Source organism: Fringilla coelebs (assembly GCF_963513975.1).
Source record: "Fringilla coelebs genome assembly, chromosome: 18".
Classification (NCBI taxonomy): Eukaryota; Metazoa; Chordata; class Aves; order Passeriformes; family Fringillidae; genus Fringilla; species Fringilla coelebs.
In genome coordinates, this window is record NC_140044.1 from 14,737,408 (window position 1) to 14,757,371 (window position 19,964).

At 45.1% G+C, this 19,964-nt stretch overlaps 1 protein-coding gene across 7 annotated transcripts in view; it reads left to right on the forward strand.

Moving 5' to 3' along the window:
* The window catches only part of NCOA6 (nuclear receptor coactivator 6), a 44,015-nt gene that overhangs the window by 20,841 nt on the left and 3,210 nt on the right, over positions 1-19,964 (forward strand). For 4 of the 7 annotated variants that reach the window (XM_084218188.1, XM_084218189.1, XM_084218190.1 and 1 more), the window contains 7 exons: positions 1,158-1,304; positions 2,207-3,326; positions 8,985-9,106; positions 9,976-12,927; positions 14,450-14,518; positions 16,400-16,436; positions 19,207-19,355. In XM_084218188.1, the coding sequence (XP_084074314.1) occupies positions 1,158-1,304; positions 2,207-3,326; positions 8,985-9,106; positions 9,976-12,927; positions 14,450-14,518; positions 16,400-16,436; positions 19,207-19,355 (4,596 nt within the window). Of the gene's footprint in view, positions 1-1,157; positions 1,305-2,206; positions 3,327-8,984; positions 9,107-9,975; positions 12,928-14,449; positions 14,519-16,399; positions 16,437-18,877; positions 19,356-19,964 lie in introns of those variants that run through there. The other 3 variants (XM_084218192.1, XM_084218194.1, XM_084218193.1) reach the window with 2 other exon arrangements.

Consider the following 19,964-nt stretch of genomic DNA (forward strand, 5'->3'; position numbering starts at 1 on the left):
GCCACCTTACATTTAAAGGTTTGGTGTAAATGAATGCGTTCAAACACTTTGCATTTCACACAGCCAATTTATTTAGCAAAATGGAATTTATATCAGATTTGGAATAGGCCAAGCTAACACTTTATTTTTTTCTCGGTTCAAGCATTCCTACGTGAAAAACATCCCTAGAAGTTTAGCAGAACCAAAGCTGGAGTCCAGTGATGTGGTGCTTCCATAAGTCTGTTTCTGTATTTGCTGATATATTTGGTGTTTGGCCTATAGACTTGATTACCTTGAAGTATATTAATTACAACCCAAGACCAGATAATTAGCACAAGCAGTAAAATTAGGTGTGAAAGAAAGCTGTAACTGCAGAAGGAATTGAAGTCACATTCTGGCACTGGGTCAGGAAAATAAAGGGGGCAGTGGGCAGGGTTGCTTCAAATCTGAAGCGTTCTGGGGACAGTGAGTTAAAAAGTGGGTTCTCTTAAATCCATCCACACTGCTGCTCACACTGGCAGGTAGAGGGGAGGTTTTTCTTGTGTCCCAGGGCAGCAGTGATGTTGGGATGTGCCAGAGTGTGGGTGTTGTGCCACATGCAGGCCCCAAAGAATCCCTTGCTCTTGCAGCAGGGGTAGCAGAGTTACTTGAATGAGCAGCAGGTCTGGATGTGCTGAACTGTGAGGTACCTCAGCCCACTCTGGGGTGAAAAGACCCTTTGAGTGTGTGCACACAGCAGCACTGATAAGGAGTGAGTGCCTGCTGTGTCAGAGTTGGTGAGAGGAGCACATCACTGACAAGAATACCAGTTATTTCTGTTTGTGCACATTGAATAAGTTAAGGGTGTGCTAAGAGATGCAGTAGAGCAGAAAGCAACAAACCACGTTACTTTAATTTCTGGTTTCTATAAGGTCAAATGTGGACTTTTCACCTTCTCTGGGTAGTAGGTTTTGTACTTTAATTATAGTTTGAAATAAGTCATAGTAATTTTTTAGAATTGTTGCACAGGTAAAACCTATAAATGTCTTCAGTGGATTTAGTATATTGGCAAAAAACAATTTCTGCCTGAACCTGTCATATGACAGCGCAGACTCAAAGGTATTCTCCAATTACAGATTTTGTCTATTTTTTCCCTTCCCATTTCCCGTACTAACTAACCAGGAAATTCTCGTGTTCAGGACTGCCCAAGCGGCTGCCCCCGGGGTTCCCTGCAGGCCAGGCTAACCAGAACTTCCTGCAGGGCCAGGTGCCCTCCACAGCTCCAGCAGCGCCAGGGAACAGCGGAGCGCCGCAGCTGCCAGCCAGCCAGAGCGTGCAGCACACAGGTCTGACTGCAGGGGGGCCTCCTCAGCTTTTGCCATTCTCCATTTGAGCACCTGGTGCCTTTTCCTGTGTCACACAGGTCCCAAACTGTGAAACTCCAGGGAGCTGCTGGCTGGAGTGCAGCAGCACTCTGGGTGTAGTGCTGGATAGGGAAAAGAAAAGCATAAGGCTGCTCATGTTTCTCAAAGTCTAACTATTATTGATGTGGACTGTGAGTCTGGGCTTCAGAAGCAGCTGGTGAGAAATTGAATGGAAAGTAGCGCTGAAATTTGGAGGCAAGGGGTAATAAAGATAACAACACAAAAGGAACTTCTTGTCCAGAAAAAAAAGTGTAATTGTCTTAGAAGCGCAATAGCAATATAATCTTGTTCTGCTTTGAAAAGGTTATTTATTACTTGCTTCAAAAATTTCTGACTTTTCACACGTCTCCCTCCATTTCACAACTCAATCATTAGTCTTTTGGCTGGATTATGGATACCCTGATGATGTCATTTCATCAGTACTCTGTGTGCATTTATTCTTTAACCCACTATAAAGTGTCCTCAGGGTTTGAAGCTCATTTTGGTTATGAATTACTCTGCTGAGTTAGGTGACATTATGAAGGATTTTTAAACTTAGGTGCAGATAACAACTGAAATTAAATTTCTCTTCTGTCTTCTGCAGTGGGATACAGGGGAAGTACCAGTCGAAGTGTTTATTTTGAGATGTATGATGTTCTGTTTTGACAACTAACACGTATCTATAGCATCAAACTTTGCATCCCAGGACTGCAAATATATGAGATATGCCAGTTTATTGGAAAAGGGAGGAAAGCAATGTTGGAGTGCTCTACATTTAAAGGTGTAAAAACTCTTGCACCACTCCAGTTAGTTTCTTACCGGTATTTTCTTTTTATTTTCTTAAGGTGGCCAAGGATCTGGACCTCCTCAAACTCAGATGCAAGCAGCACATGGCCCACCAAATATGATGCAGACCAATCTCATGGGACTTCATGGAAATATGAACAACCAGCAGGCTGGTGCTAGTGGGGTGCCACAAGTTAACATGGGCAATATGCAGGGACAGCCTCAGCAAGGACCACAGTCCCAGCTTATGGGGATGCATCAGCAAATCGTGTCCTCTCAAGGACAGATGGTGAACATTCAGGCTCAGGGATCACTGAACCCTCAAAACCAGATGATACTTTCTCGAACTCAGCTCATGCCGCAAGGCCAAATGATGGTGACACCCCAAAACCAAAATCTCGGCCCCTCTCCCCAGAGGATGACCCCACCCAAACAGATGATTCCCCAGCAGGGACAGCAGATGATGTCCACACACAATCAGATGATGGGACCTCAGGGCCAGGTCTTGCTACAGCAAAACTCAATGATGGAGCAGATGATGAGCACTCAGATGCAAGGAAATAAACAGCCTTTTAGTACTCAAAACCAGTCCAACGTTATGACGGGGCCAGCTCAAATGATGAGAGGACCAACCCCAAACATGCAAGGAAACATGGTGCAGTTCACTGGGCAGATGATGGCACAGCAGGGTCCTGTGAATGGGAATCCTTCTCAGGTGATGGGAATTCAGGGGCAAGTTTTGAGACCCACTGGACCTGGTCCTCACATCTCTCAGCAACTTGGGGATACTGCGACCACCACAAACAACGATGGAAACTTGACACAGATGTTACCTGAGGTTCCTGTGCAGCAGCCAAACATGGTGCCTTCTCATATGCAAGGAATGCAAGGAAACAGTAGTGCTTCAGGGAGTCATTTCTCTGGCCATGGGCTGCCTTTCAACACAGGGTTTAGTGGAACACCCAATGGGAATCAGGTTTCCTGTGGGCAGAACCCTGTGTTTCCTGTCAATAAAGATGTGACGCTCACGAGTCCGCTCTTGGTTAACCTACTCCAGAGTGATATCTCAGCAGGGCACTTTGGTGTGAACAACAAACAGAATAACCAGAATGCCAACAAGCCAAAGAAGAAGAAGCCTCCAAGGAAGAAGAAAAATAATCAACAACTAGAGCAAACAACGTAGGTTCAATATTACAGTGTTTTTTATAAGGGGCATGAAGAAACTCCCACAGGCATCTTGTCAATGTTTTATCAGCAAGTAATGGGTGAGAAAGGACTTGTATTTTATTCATGTTGTAGCAGTTTCTCTCAAGAATTGGTCATTGGAATGTTTGTTCAAGATTAAAAGTAACATGCAAATATCCAAACTCAGTTTTAAACCAAATTCTACCAGCACTGTTCCTTACCTTTACTAGGTGAAGGAAGTTTAGCATGTGGCCCATGGTGCCACAGTCCTTGGAAGAGGAGGCTGCCTTTTTTAAGCAGTCTTGACAGCCACGATCAAAGGGTGGGAAGTATGTTCAGAAGAACTAGAAGCCTTTATAAAACATGTGCAGGACAGATTTTGGGGGGTTATTTTCTGAATCATGTGCATATCCTGACACATTTCTGCCTGGAACTGAGCTGGACTTCTCTCTTAGTTGAAGCTGCCGCTAGAATTTAGAGGGAAGAATGTGGTACTTTCTGGGTATGAAATTACAAATCCAAGCAGTGCTGGTCTTCCTGGCCTAGCAGAGATTAGGAAGGAAAAAAAAAACCCTACAGCTCTTGAGAGGGAGGAGGCCAGTGGAAAAGATTGAAAGATCATGAATGAATGTGTCTTGTTAGTGAAAATACAAGATTGCAGGATCTCTTCCTTCTTTGGCCAATGTGTTCTTTCTTGGCCAGCTGTCCTGTAAGCATTTCCCATTGACAGTTCACTGTCAGCCAGCAAAGGGTCGTAGTTGCTGCTGTGCCATTATTCAGCTCAAATGGTGAAGGCAGATATGCTTTATTTAATTACCCTGATGCTGCAGATGAGCCCATGGGGCATTAACAGGAATCCACCTGATGGTACTTGGGGGGATTGTTTTCAATCAGGGAAAAAAGAAAAAAAATTGCACAGAAAATTATAACACAGAAATATTCAAATATCAAAATTACAACCAAACAAAAAGATGGCAATAGCACATGAAGATTTTGGTGTGGCTCTGGTTCCACCAGTCTGCCCCCTTTGAATAATCATGTTTTTAACCTGAAGTTTATGCTGCCTTTCCTAGGGACACATGTTCAGTTCAGTGCAAAGAGAAGCTGGCATCAAGTACTAAGCAAAATGTTCAATATTTTAACTTCTCCCTTGGTTATTCAGTGCGTAGCCCCAGCCTGCATTTTCTGCAGTGTCAAGATTCTTTTGTGAAGGTGGAATTAATAATCTCATGGACATTTTAATTGTGGACCGAAAAACTCACATCATCTATAGCAAGTGATCTTTTGTGACAATCATTAGTTGGCTTAACTAGTACAAAAATAAAATGCAGAAATGCTGTGAGGTAAAGCAAAGCATGCTAATTTAATAGGCCTTGGAACAAAGCTTTTCAAGCCTCTCCTGTATAGCTGTGTACAGTTTGGTATGGCTTGTCAGGTCCTCTCTGCTGCTGAGTCATCTCAGATTACAGCTGCAGGAGGACACAATCTGTGGCCAGATGTGGAAACCTGGCTAAAGGAACTTGGCCAGCACCAAGTGTGTGGCCAGTCTGCAGCTTTTGGGGTGACTTAGAAACCTAACAGAGACATCACTTCCTGCAGTCCAAAGAGATCCCAATAAAACAATGGTAACCAGTGCTGCAGCAAGTGCCTTGCTGTGGAAGTGACAGAGCATTCAGAGGGAGCAGATGAGTTGGCACCACCTCCTGAAAAAAAATCCAGTCATTAAAGTAAACTCTTCTTATGATTTTGTTTTCATTATACCCAACCTCAGTGTGGCCTGGGATTATCAATAAAAGTGTCTATAAAGCTCTTCCTCTGAGCTTGCAAAGCCTCACAAGACTATTTGCTTATTAAAAAGTTTTCACAGTAGAAGTCTCAATTTACAGCTTTTCTAATGAGCTATGAAAGCTCAATTCCAGCTCCTAAATAAGGTTTTGAATCAAATTTCAGTGTAATTAACAGAGGAACCAGAATGTTGTTCTGATATGGACAAGCATTTTGGTTCTACATGCACTAAATCAATACTTGATCCTTGCAGAAGCACTAAGAAGGGAGCTGTTCTGTCAAAAGTTCCTGAGTTTATTCTCTAGCAAAAAGAGGGAGAGTGCAGTGAAAGCTGGCTGTCACACCTTCCTGCCTCCCTCACTCTCAGCTTCCCTCCCATTGTTGGGAAGCTCAGCATTTTCCTGCCTTGGAATTGGCAGGAATGAAATCCAATTTGGATCACTTTCTCTTGTATCAGAAGCAAATAGGATGCTTTTCATCTCAGCTTCCTCTCTGTCATTCTTCCTCAGAAATTTTAGAATTCAGAGCAGCAAACCTTGTCTGGAAATGCAGCTAATTTGATAAAGACACCAAAAAGAAATAATTTTGAGAAATAATAGCATAGTAACAAAAGTACAATTAGGAATATGGATTGCAGTCATGTTGGAATGTAAATAGGATAAGTGAGCTATTGAAAGAGTTTATTCAGCTGAGTCTAAAATAGTTTCAAGGGTTTGCTTAATTGAGCAACTTTGCATTGGAATGAAACCCAGGACATTTTGGTTGTTTAAAAGTGTTTGCATCTGTGTGCTGAACCTGGAGACTGTGGGTAATGGGATGTAAACTGAGGAACAAGATGCTAGATGCAATGGGAATGTGGATAAAATAGGTTGGTTAATTCAATTAAATCTATGCACAAACAAGCAGTTGTTTCACGTTCCCCTGTGCACTGGTGGAACAGAAATAATCCACTGTGGGAGGTCACTCCCAGTGCTGCCATTCAGGTTGCAGTGTCCAGTGCAGGTGGTGACAGCCCTGCAGGGCAGAAAGGCTTTTCCCAGCCAGACTCAGAGGGTTTCCCTGCAGCTCTGGGCTGCCCTGGCAGAGCTGGGAAATGCCCTGGCCCAGCAGCAGGGGAGGAGCCTCTCTGCCCCAGAGCTGCTGCTCCTGGGCAGGGCTGGGGCTGCCACGCCTGTCATTTCAGCTTTGCTCTCCTTGTGACCCAGCTGCCACCTTCTTTGGTTGGGTTGGTTTGGGTTTTCCTGGAGTTCTCTCTCTGCTCTGATGAGGGGTTTGTGTCTGAAGGTTGTACTTCAGAGTGCAGCTGGTAGAGCAGAGGTACTGCTGATGACAATCCAGACTGTACCAGGTGTGCAGTTACTCTCATACATTTTTCACATCTAGAGCAATAGAAAAGAAGAATAAATATGGAATATTTTCTCCCTCACACAAACATCTTGCTATTCATATTCTGGTTATTTTTCATGAGTGGTTGTTGCTAAACATGCCCAGTGAATTTCAGCCTCATTTGAGATTCGGTTGATGTTTACATTTTCCAGCAATGACAGAAGCAGACTTTCTTACCATAGCTGCTCTTTGCTGGCAAACCAAGCTCAGGTCTGTTCTGCCAGATTTGCACAGATCCATCTGGAGGTGTTTGCTAAGGATCCACTGTGCACCAGTTTTGTTTTCTGGGTTAAACCCTTCTGTGCTGTGGTATTGTGTATCAGCTTTGAGCTGAACTTAAATTAAATTATAATAATAATAATTAAATAAAAACCAGAGCATTTTTAATTTCCCACCATTGTAAATAAATAGCAAAACTGACAAACCTGAGATTGCATTGACAATTTTAGGTATTATTTCAGTTCACGTGGCTGGCACCAAAGGCTGCAGCTCTTCTGTGTGACTTTACTGCCAGAATTTTTGTTCACTTGTGGCTGTTTATATAATGCTCTGGGCATATCACTGCACTTTTCCAGTTTTCATCAAATTTATTGGTGGAGGTAATCCTACACCCCCTGTACCACAAAAATTGCTGGTGTGCTGGATAAGACACAGCATTGCACTCCAGGTGCTTTCCTTGGCAGTACCTGCCCTCAGCAGCAGTGGCTGGAACAGTTCTGTTTGCCCTATTTTCACCTTTCTTCTCTCTTGGTGTATGTTCTCTCCAGTTTTGACCCACAAAAATTCAGGGATGTCCAGTCACATGCTGCTTTATGAGTACTGATTAGGTAGCTGACAGAACATTAGGACAGGCCAGGGTGTCTCCATGGGTGCCTACAGCTTAGTGTCAGCTGTACAGATGCCAGAAACTGTTATTCTCAAGTAAATTGGAGTAGGATATGTCTCTCCACTATTATGTATTTCAAATTCATATTTTACTGAAAGTGTTACTTTTGTCCATGGCATTTCTGCATGATTCTGCCTCTCTTTATTGGCACTGTACTTTTTTTGATGTCTTTAATTTTAGCTTAGAGCTTTTCCTACACAGAACTTCCTGTAACCTTCATTTATTCATGAAGGTGATAAGCAGTTTAGTTCTGCTCTCATCCCTCTTTATTTTACATCCTCTAGCCATATATATTGTTCACTATAGAATCTTGGGGTTTTTCTAAGTCTGCAAAAGCTGTCTTGATTTAGTCCAAATATTGGGCATTGAGTCTGGACAATTTTAAACTGTCTTAGAGAGTCTCCTGGAGCATCACATTCCTCAGGAGAAGGACTTGGGGGTGCTGATGGATGAGAAACTGAATGTGAACCAGCAATGTGCCCTCACAGCCCCACTGGGCTGGTTCCCAGGGTGGGCAGCAGGGCTGGGGGGATTCTGCCCCTCTGCCCCACTCAGGTGAGACCCACCTGCAGAGCTGCCCCGGCCCTGGGGCACAAGGAGGACGCTCCTTGTGGAGAGAGTCCAGAGGAGATCACAGAGGTGCTCCAGGGGCTGGGGTCTCTCTGCTCTGGGACAGGCTGGGAGAGCTGGGGGCGTTCACCTGGAGAAGAGGAGGCTGCAGGGAGGCCTTGGAGCCCCTTGCAGGGCCTAAAGGGGCTCCAGGAAAGCTGCAGAGGGACTGGGGACAAGGGATGGAGGGACAGGACACAGGGAATGGCTCCCACTGCCAGGGAGCAGGGATGGATGGGATAGTGGGAGGGAATTGTTCCCTGTGAGGGTGGGCAGGCCCTGGCACAGGGTGCCCGGAGAAGCTGTGGCCGCTCCATTCCTGGCAGTGCCCAAGGCCAGGTTGGAGAGGGCTTGGAGCAGTTTGGGATAGTGGAAGGGGATGGAATGAGATGGGCTCTAAGGTCCCTTCCAACCCAGAATAGCATGTGATCCCTTACAGAGCCCCAGTACCACGCAGGTCTGTGCTCTGGAGGGTGACTGCAATGCCTGACGTGTCAGTGCACTCGTGCTGGGATGTTACCAAAGGTCTTGGATACCCTGAGTGAGTCACTTCTGGCTGTAATACTGGAAGAAAAGGTGCTACCATTAAAATAAATTAAAAATGCATCTATCCATGGCACTTGCTTATCCATACAGATGTCATAGGAAAGCTTGTTTAGTTTAATTGAGATATATGTAGCTCTATTGTTTGAAATCTCCATTGGCATTCTGTTAGTTCCAAAGCTCAGATTCACAGCAGAAATGAATGTTTAAGATCAACAGAGCACCAGGCAACTTGTTTCCTTTCAGTAGTACCTAAGGCAGTGACTATACACAGACCTGGTGTGTGTTTTCCAGTCATGCCAGTTACATCAGAGGCATTTCAGTGGGCTGTTCCAGGTCTGTGGGGTGTACTGGGAATGAAATACTTGAGTACTGAGTTATAGAAGCAGAAATCAAACACTGATGTGGGGGCTGGCTCTTAATTGTGATTATTTTTCTTTCAGTTCTTCAGAATCACGTCCAGCTGGCCTGGAGGAGAGTGATCAGTCATCGATGTCTGGAGACCAAGGAATGAGTTTAGAGAAGTCAGGCCCTAAACTCTCCGATTTTGCAAGTAGGCCACCAGGTAGTAGGATTTTTCTGTGATTATCTGAATGTTGCCACAGTTCAATTTTATTTATGCTATCACACATTCAATTTCAAACTTTTTTTTCTCCTAGTAAGTAATTGGTACCACTGTTTTAAGTGTTTTCTTCAGGTTAGCTCAAATTGAAGAGGTGGCCCCATTCTCATTTACCATCCTGCAGGTATCATACTGAGTACTGCAGTGTTATTCAGCAGTAACATAACTGATAAAAAAAGTTGTATTTCTATCTGTAGCACAAACTGATGACTTAAAAATTTAGCATTGACCAATAACTGATTTTTGAGAAGAAACAGTGGTTGTAGTTGGAATGATCATTTGCATGTAGAGAGGATTAAATCTGAAGTCCACAATAGGATTTATGTTATAAACCACACAGGGAATTCTTAGCGTTTTTGGCTAAGTAACACATGGCAGATTCTACTTTATACTCAAGACAATGCCAGGTTTGGGGCAGATGTGCTGGTGCATGGCTCTTGGGGGCTGTCAAATTCTGAAGTTAGTTTTAAGGAGTAATAATTAGTGAAAGCCTAACTCTGCATTTGCCAGTGAAAGGAAGCCCAAGGTCAGTTGCAGAGACTTGTCAGGTGGTGTGAACTTGGGGTAGTAGCTGATACAACACACTAAGAGATCTCCAGTTAAATCTCATGCAAGTCATACATTAAGTAAAACTGTTTTTATGAATTAAGTGAAATCTTTGGTTTTGTCTGTAAAGCCTGTTTTGTTAATGTGGCTCTCATTCAAGATAAGCAGGCTCCAGGCTGTACTTTCTATCCAATCCTGTTTGTTACAGAAATTCTGCTCCCTCTGATCTTTGGTTGGTTTTAACCATGTGTCGTCTGTTGCCTTAGGTTATCCATCTCAGCCAGTGGAGCAAAGGCCACTTCAGCAGATGCCCCCTCAGCTCATGCCACACGCGCAGCAGCCCCAGCCCCAGCAGCAGCAGCAGCCCCAGGCAGCCCCGCAGCAGGGCCAGGCACCCCCCCAGACAGCACAGCAGCAGCAGATGATGATGATGCTGATGATGCAGCAGGATCCCAAATCAGTCAGGCTGCCTGTGCCCCAGGGGGTTCACCCCCCCAGGGGGCCCCTGAACCTGGATGCCCAGCGGATGCCGATGCAGCAGAGCGGGAACATGCCGGTGATGGTGAACCTCCAGGGGCCCGGGCCCGTGCCTCCCTCTCCTGACAAACAGAGGATGGCCCTGCCGGGCAACCCTCCTCTGGGAAATAATGCAAGAAAAATGGTTTATCCAGATAACGTACAGAATCCTTCCAGCTCACCCCTCAGAGAGGTGTCAGCAGTATCCTCTCTTCCAGAAGGAGGTGGAGGTGAGGGCCCTCCGACATCAGGAGCTCAAAATAATGTGACATCTCATTTAGTAGTTTCACAGAACCAGTTAATGATGACAGGACCCAAGCCTGGACCATCCCCACTTTCAGCTGCCCAAGGTGCAAGTCCCCAGCAGCAGTCTAGTTCTCTGCCTAGTGCTCTTACACACCATTTTCCAAATGTTGCTGCCCCATCCCAAACGTCGAGGCCTAAAACCCCAAACAGAGCGAGCCCACGGCCATATTACCCTCAGACTCCTAATAACCGTCCCCCCAGCACAGAGCCCTCAGAAATCAGCCTGTCTCCAGAGAGGCTCAATGCCTCTATTGCTGGGCTGTTCCCTCCCCAGATCAATATTCCTTTGCCTCCCAGGCCCAATCTCAACAGAGGATTTGATCAGCAGGGTCTCAATCCCACTACTTTAAAGGCCATTGGACAAGCGCCATCAAATCTCACAATTAACAATCAGTCCAGTTTTACTGCCTCACAGTCACACAAGCTGGAAGGTGTGGTCATTAATTCGGGCAAACAAACCAGCGCTGGAGGAACAAAGAGAGCAAGCCCAAGCAATAGTCGAAGGTCCAGTCCTGGATCCAGTAGGAAAACTACACCAAGCCCTGGCAGACAAAATTCAAAAGCAGCTAAATTATCATTGACAACTCAGCAGAATCCATCTCTCCTGCAGAACGTGGAACTACAGAGAAATATGATGGCTAGTCCCTCTTTGCCGACACCTGTGACCACAAGTTTTCAAAATAACTCCATGCTAAGTGCCCAGAATCCCACAGTTTCTGTACCTGCTGTGACTGGCATTCCTGAAGACAATAAGGAGAGCCTTAGTGTGCCTCAAGATACTGAGAGTCAAAGTGCACAAGGTGCCCTAGGTAGCAAGGACCAGCCCAGTATGGAACTGAAAGGTGCCCCTACTCCAGAAATGAAAGTGCTGGTTCCTGAGGAACAGGCAAAAAAAGATGGGCAAGCCTTAGACAGCAGTAAGCTCCCAGTCATGGAGGAAAGTAAAGCCATGGTATCCCCAGCCATGAGGGAGGCACCAACTTCTCTAAGTCAACTTCTTGACAATTCTGGAGCTCCTAATGTGACCATTAAGCCTCCTGGGCTGACTGGTCTGGAAATGGCGCCAGTAGTCCCCACTGGTGAGGAGCTAAAGAAGATAGCTGTCATTCCTCCACTGCAGGATTCATCCTTGAGCAAGGAGCCATCTAATTCACTTGGCCTGCCTCAAAATAATGAGCCCTGTCCAAATCCAGGGCACCAGGACCTGGGAGAAGTAAATGCAAGTGTGGCACAGAGTGTTCCTCCAGTCATGCAGAGGCCTGCTAGCTCTTCTATTTCAGGTCCTTTACCTCCCAACCAGATAACAGTTTTTGTGACTTCCAACCCTATTACATCTGCTGCTAACACATCGGCTCCGTTGCCATCCCACTTGCAGTCCGCATTAGTGTCCACTGTTGTCACCATGCCCAACGTGGGGAGCAAAGTGATGGTGTCCGAGGGACAGTCGGCGGCTCAGTCCAACGCCCGGCCGCAGTTCATCACCCCTGTGTTTATAAACTCATCCTCCATCATCCAAGTGATGAAGGGCTCTCAGTCCAGCACGATTCCAGCAGCCCCCATGACTTCTAACTCGAGTTTGATGCCTCAGTCAGTGGCGGTTGTTGGCCCTTTGCATATCCCACAGAATATCAAGTTTTCCTCCGGGCCCACTCCTCCCAGCACCTCATCCACCAGTCCTGTGTCCAGTATTCCCACCAGCAGGTCACTCGTTCTGAATCCCTTGGCATCTCCCGTCCAGCTGCCTTCTTCTGCTCCTGCTGCTCCCAGTGTTCCTGCGCAGCTGCCCGCTCAGCCGGCCAAGGAGCTCAGCCCGGAGGAGAGCTCCCAGGGGGCAGGGTCGGGGGAGCAGGGCCCTGTGCCCGCAGCCCAGTCGGGCCCTGTTGTTTCCTCTCTGCTTACGAGCAGCCCGGGCTCTGGGAATAGACGCAGTCCTGTTTCATCCACCAAGGGAAAGGGAAAGGTGGACAAGATTGGCCAGCTCCTGCTGACTAAAGCGTGCAAGAAGGTCACTGGCTCCCTGGAGAAGGGGGAAGAGCAGTACGCTTTGGACGGAGAAACAGAAGGTCAGGGACTAGAAACGTCGGTCCCAAACAGTTCGGGAACGGAGCAGCCCCCAGCAGAAGCCGATAACAAAAGCGGGAGCCCTCCAGCCCCCGGTGTAACAAAGCAGAGCCCTGGGCCCGCCAGCTCGGGCCTCAGCCCCGCGGCCTCCTGCGCGTCCCCGGGCGCGCCCCCGAGCACCCCGGGCCCCGGCGCGCTCCCGACCGCAGCCGCCCCGGCCGGAGCCCCCCCGGCAGCCCCGGAGCCCGCGGGCACCGGCGGCAGCCCCGGCGGGGGCCCGGAGCCGAGCGGCGGCGAGAAGGCCGCAGCCCCCGCGGAGCTGCTGCAGAGCGCAGGTGAGTGCGGGGACGCGCGGGGACGGGCGGGAGCGAGCGAGGGCGCTCCGGGACACGGCGGGGCCGCCCCGCCAGCCGCTCCTCTGTTCCGAACTGCTGAGTGATGCACACACAGCCTCCTGTCCGCCAAGAGTCGCGTTCCAGATGTTTTATTCACTTTCCAGTTACCGCTTCAGTGGGGAACTTGTCCTGAGCGTATGATTCTGTAACTTCGTGTAACTGCTGGAAGCAAGGAGGAAAAGTGGGTGTATCAGTAACGGCAAATACTTAGGGTCGCATTTATCCTGGTAGATACGGTGGTGTTCTGCTTTAGTCTTGCCACAGACTTGATTTTGTAAATTATTTCAATTTATTGAATTAATTATGATAGTTGGAATTTATCCTAATTGTACTATTTTCCTCTCTGGATAACCTTCATCTTCTAGGGAAATTTCTGAATAACATCCAGAACAGAAGAAAAAAACAACCCACACCAAATCCCTGTTTGTCTAAGGGAAAAACTTAAATGCTCATTTTGGAGCAATTAATGAAAACGTTAGCTGCATTCAGTTTGAAAACTTAAAATACCTTTACATCTCAGCTTTGCTATTTTACTTTGTGCATCTGGCAGACTTTATACATTACATTGGTGCTATTTCTTGATGCTGTTTTTAATTTATTGAATCTGGTGTGGATATAAACCTGTCACTCTTGAAGTGAGCTGAGTGTTGTGCTTTACAATATGAATTGGACACAGAAGATAAAATCATGGATGATAAAATCCACAGAAGTCAGGGGAACTGAAAACTTCAGCCTCAGTGTGACTTTCCCCATGGCTGTTGGATGTGGAAGCTGCATGCCACTGGGAAATGGAAGCTTCCTTTGAGCTTCACAGAAGGAATTCTGACTTTCTAGGAAGTTATAGTCTTTATTTGAGCAGGAATGTTACACTTTTTGTCTTCCTGTTCTCTATCTCTATCTCTCAGTTTACTATCACATTGAAAACTAGAAAGCATTAGCCCAAAAAAAAATTATTTTTCCACCTGATCTTTTTACTTGGCAACCTAAGAAAGGTTAAGTCATCATCTTATTGCCAAAGACCTTCAAGGACAACTCTGGAGCATATTATGCACTTTATTTAAAGAGTGAGGGCACTGATTCATTAAAAATATACTATTTTCCCCCCAGAATCTCTGTTGAAATTAACATTTAAAAAAAGGATATTAAGCTATTGAAAGTTTAGGATTTCCTCTAATGTCACAGTCTGCTGAAAAACTCTTACCTTTGAAAATGTTGTTTATGATACTTAATTTCATCACTCATTGTAGTTTGAGAAAACTTCCTTGGGATAGTTTTGCCAAAGTTTGTTTTAAAAGGGGAGGTGGGTATGGTAGGAGGGAAGTGAAGGGTAGATTAAAAATATTGCATTTGTAAATGGCAAAGTCAGCTGGGAGAGAGAGCATTTTGTACCAGCCTGATCACACAACAGGAGCTCCTTTACTCCCTTTGACAATAATGTTTTTTCCCTCCACTTTTATTCTAGCATCCTCTCAACATTTAACACAGAAAAAAAGTTCAGTTGCAACATCAGAAAGTACTGTTCAAAGAACAGGTAAATCTTCCTTTGGAAAAGCAGAATAGAGGTGAACTAAATCCTTTATGAAATGTATTTGTTTGAATGCATATTCGGTGGTCACTAACACACCGGGTATTTGGGGGTTGGGCAGGGTTTTCTATTATTGTTTGTGCTTTTGGGATTGTTTTACTTTGCTGGTTATGTTGTGCTTTGGAAGTCTCCAAAGCCTTGAGGGAGATTCAGGATGGGGTCAAGTAAAAGATGAAAAAATCCCCCAGAAAGGCTTTAGATATTTAGTGTTAAATTGGAGGGGCTGGGTTTGTAACAGTACATTTGGTTTGAATTTGGAAGTTCTGTGCCGAGCTAATAAGAAAGGTGTTTCTGTCATTGTACCCTCCTGAATATAGAAATATGTTCATGCCATGCTGGGATTGTGTTTTGGAGTGGTAATCCTGTTTTTTTTTCTATTCAACCTTTAATGCCCTCGCAGCAGCGTTTCAGGATGGAGCCCTGGCAGATGATTTATGGTGTTCCCATTTATTATCAGGGTGTTTCACCGTCAGTTCTGGGGCGTTTTAAAAAAATAGTTCCCAGGTTGAGCAGGGAAAACAGATAGATGTGGCCTTACTTATGGGAAGTGCCACTCTCCATCTATTTGCCATCTCTAATATGATTGGAAATAGGGTTTCCAGGAAGTAAAAATTGTACAAAAAGGTTTTCTTTGAATTTCCACTAAGGCAAAGGTGGTCATAGGCCCTTGTTTTTTCACACCTGATTCATTGCCCTGTGCTGCTGTGCCTGTACTGGGGGTTCCTGCTGGGTAAAGCACTGATGCTATCCATTTTTTGCTGTTGGATAATCTCCCAATTTAAATTTTGGGTGGGAAGAAAGGTAACTCCTTTCATTGCTCAGTCTCTTCTTCCTAAGCCCCCAGGACATCTGTTTTTCTCAGACAGTGCTATATCCCTTTACCCTGAAGAGGCTGATGTTCCAACACTGCACATTCATCCTAGGAGGGCAGACATTGCTCATTCTCTTACTTTTTAAAATGCCTCTATTCGCTGTGCACACTCCAGCAAACTGAGGGCTAAACTGCTGTCAAAGGCAGAGCCCCAGTTTGTGTCCCACTGGTTTGATGGGGAAATGGAGCTGGGCAATGAGACAAAGCACAGGGGGTTCATGCATGACATTGCAGGGTTAACCCCTAAATCTCTGGCAGTTCCTCCTGAGAGGAGGAACACCTGTGTTTAGGTGTAGGTCTTCCCTCTCAACAAAGGACACGGTGGAAATGGAGAGAATTAAAAGACAGACAGTAAAAAGATTTGACATTTCATGTGCTGAAAAGGAGAGCTGTTTACTGAGGTGAAGACTCCAAAGGAAACCTGACCTGTATGTACAAAATCACTGAGAGAGAGAGAGAAAACAGGTCAGACTTCTCTTTGCATCATCTCTGCTGAGATATTTTCCAATTCTGTACAAGTGCAATTGGGCTTCAGAAATTTGTCATTAGGAGATATTGCTGTGAGAGGCAGTTGGGTTAAGGCAAATTTTTACATGCACAATAGAGCCAGATGGGTACTTTTAAGGGAACTTTTAAAAAAATTATTAAAACTTAGAAGGTTTAGGAGAAATAAGCTGTCTAAAATGGAAGTTTAAGAAGGGAGAAGAGTGTAGCCAGGGAGTTTCTTGATAGTTTTCTTCTGCAGGGCTTTAATTTTTCCGTCTTAGCTATCTGCATTGTCCTGAAGGCTGTAATCAGACCAAGCATTTGGCCAATGTGGTATTTTGGCTTGCTTTGCTTTGAGAGAAGCTTATCCTTGAGATCTAATATGTGATAGAAAAATGTGAGCTAGTCATGCCTTGTCAGCAGGTATGTACCTCTACAGCAGACTTTAAAATTATCTTTTTCTTTTGTAGAACTTGAGACAAATGCTGCAGTAGTTGCTGGTCAAAGGTAAGGAGATAGTTTGTAGATTCAGAGTAGATATAGCTTTCTTGGGAAGAAGTCCCTTTCTCTTTGCTTAACTGCTCAACCTCTGCTACTACTTTTCATTTTCTTGGCCATATCTTTTTTTTCCTGCTAAGAAATCAGGCCAGTTGAATATTCCAAACCATTGCTGAAGTGCAATGAGTATAAGGGAACCTTTCCTTTAGTCTGTGCTTTGGGCAATGTTTCCTCTCATCCTTTCAGGCCTGGACGTTTCATGTCCTGGAAGGGTCTTGATGGTTGCACAGCAAATCCAAACTAACCCCCCAAAGCATGCAGCTTAGCTGTCATGTGAATTTTTGTTTTCTGGAAGGAAGTCTTTCAAAAGTTTGTTCTTCTGCCTTGATTGTTTTCAACAGTTTTCCTCTATTTGCTTGTTAACACTGCCAAAAGTTGATAAGAAAGCCAGGTAGAAACTTCATATTGTCCTGGTGAAGGCATTGGGTAATTAAAAGATATTATTTCAAATGATTGTGTTCTGTCAGAAGAAAATACAATTTCCAAGACCTACCTGGAAGATTCTAAACACACCAGCTCACTCAGTTGGCAGTGAGAGCTCCTGGGGAGGTTTTTGGCCAGGTTTTGGACACTGCCCTCCTGGGTGGAGTGACCCCCTAGGCTGGGCCAAGAGGGGCAGCCCCTTGTGGGGCTCCTCAGGAGATGGGGCAGTGCCTTCCTTTGTAAGGGAGGGAAGGCAGCACATTTCCTCAGATCAGGAATGGCTCTGAATGGAATATGTAACCCTATTTATCTTCATTTGGACTGGCATCTTTCAAAGACAAGCTGAAATTTCACAGTGAGTTTTCTTCAGGGTAGAATTTTTCTGAGAAGCCGAAGGTGGGACATTGGTAGCTGAGCAGATTCTCCAAATGAAATGTCTCTATGTGACAATGTCCAGACTCACCCAGCACATCAGATTACAAGGGCATTTCCAGGGTTTTTCTGATTGATGCTTTTCTGAGCAAGACTGGAAAAGAAGGAAAGTTTGCAGGCAAGCTGCAAACTGCAGTTTGGTGAGGGCTGATACAGTGGTAGCTTTGAGTATGTCGAAGCATAAAGGACAAACCTTGATAGAATCACAGATGGTTTGGGCAAGGGACCTTAAAACTTACCTTCATGCCATGGGCAGGGTCACCTTGCAGTACCCCAGGCTGCTCCAGGCCCAGTCCAGTCTGGCCTTGGACATATCCAGGGATGGAAAAAGCTTCTCTGGGCAACCTGTGCCAGTTTCTCCCTAACAGCTAATCTAAACCTATTCTCATTTAAAGCAATTAAAAACCTTTAAAACCTTAGGGGAGCCTTGCAACCCATAAACCACTGGAAATATTTTCACTTGGAGTAATTTGATTTCCTCCTATAAAAGGAGGGAGGTGATGTGCTGCTTCCTATGAGACAATCCCAGCTCTGGATTTAGTCACTAGAATCTGTAAAAATTCCCCTTACTAACTGAACTTTGGGTGCTGATGCCTGTTTGCTTCTCTCTGGGAAGCACCCACCTGTTTGGGGATCCACTTTGTAGATGGCCAGTTATACTCCATTTCAGGGAAATAGATTTCAGTATTTTGTATCTGAGATAATCTACAATCTATAGTCTCCTCTGCTGTGTGTCTTTCCTCCAGTATGTTTGTCTCTCCTTCCACTGAGAAACTCTTTTATTTCAGGTTTCTGTTACTTAACCCTAAAGTTTGTGTGGTTTTAGTCCTTCCCTCAAAGCAGGACTTGTCTGAAGGGTGACACTGCAGTGAGACCTGTCACACACAGCTCACCCTGTGCTGTGGCTTCACTCCAGTCTCTGATTCAGGCACCCTTTCCTGAAATCCTGCAAGTTGTCACCTAAAGAAATGAGCTTTCTTCTTTTCCATTATCAGCAGAATAATTTGTTTAGTTAATTTATAACCTTTGAATTCACACAAGAGAAGTTTAGTTTAAACTTCTGAAACTGCTTAGTCACCAGAAATTGTCTGGCAAGAATGCATTAAGAAGAAAACACCCAAAACTCAGTATGAGTTTACAGGGCTAAGAGAGATAAAATAAAAGAAGAATTTAATTACAAAATGTAGCGCTCCCTTTATTTTCTCAGTAGCAAGAAACAGATTTCCACAGTACCTTAAATTATTACCTTAAATTATTATTTTATAGCAGAAAAAGCTTTTTGTTACCAAAAAAAAAAAAAAAAAACCCAACGGATTTTGACTTCAAGCTTTAAAACCTAAAGAAAGTTTTAAAAAAACCTTTTTTTTTAATATGTGAAGAAATCACTTGGATCAATGGAGTAAATCTTTTTAGCAAACCCAAAAGTTGGCATACTCCCTGGAGAGTTCTTAATTCCTCCTGATGTTCATCTGCAATTTCAACTCTGCACCCCCACACTGCAGCAGTCTCTAATGTAACCTGTTTGCTTTTCCTAGACTTCAGTAATGGTGGCACCTGTGGAAAACAGAGCAGACAATTTATAATGCAGCTAATTTCTTGGTCTTCTTATGTTGAAAATATTCTTTTTGAGGACTTCTCAATTCTGTATCCTCTGATAATTTTTGATAGAAATGGACTGTACTCTGGCTTGCTCAGGTCATTCTTCATCTGATAGAACTTCTGGTATCTCTAGCGTTTCATGTCTTCAGTGCTAATAGTCCGGAACTGGCACCTGTGTCGGGCCATCCTCCAGCTTGTCTGACTTGCATAGAAAAACATAATTCTTCTCACACTTCATCAGAAATATTTTGTCCCACTTTATTAGTAATGAGACAAAAGAGAATTGTGAAAAGTCTAAAACTCCAAGTAGAAGAAATTCAAGAGCAGAGGATTCTGCCGCTTCACAGGAAACTGTAGAGAACGGGCAGCGCAAGAGATCCTCGCGACCCGCGTCCGCCTCCGGCACAGCTAAAGGTAACACGCACAGCCCCCCTTCCTGGGGAGAGGGCAGCTCCTGACCTGCTTCCCCAGGGGTTTGCCCTGGCAGTAGCTGCCTCGTAATGCTGCTTTGCAGCTCGTACACCTTGGGTGCTTTATCTCTAGTTTCAAGGATTTAGCCGCAGGTTGGTGTTGAAGCGTTTCCCGACGTCTGCCCTGGCAGTAAATGCTCTATGAATTCCTCTTTGGTACATCTGTGGAACTTGTTTTCTGCAGCACTCAGCACCGTAGTGTTCAGCACCTTGCCTAGTTGAATTCTCTTTGCAGAAATGTGTTGCTGTTGGAAGGACCGTACTGAGATCAAAAAGTGACATTTTCCTTTTCCTGAAGCCTGAAAGTCTTCCCAAGTTCACGGTCAGTTCTTGCCAAGTCAAATGCCGTGGTTCAGGCACGCTCCAGAGGCTGCTGAGGTGGCAGCCAGGAGCATCAGGGAGTGCTATGTGCTAGCACAGAGCCTCAGCTCTGCTTCACAACAACATCTGAACTCCTGAAATTATTAACCCCTGGCATTAGCAGGTGCTGACATACCTTACTCCTACCCAGGTGACAGTTTTTAACAATTATGCAGCATTTGTGTGATATGCA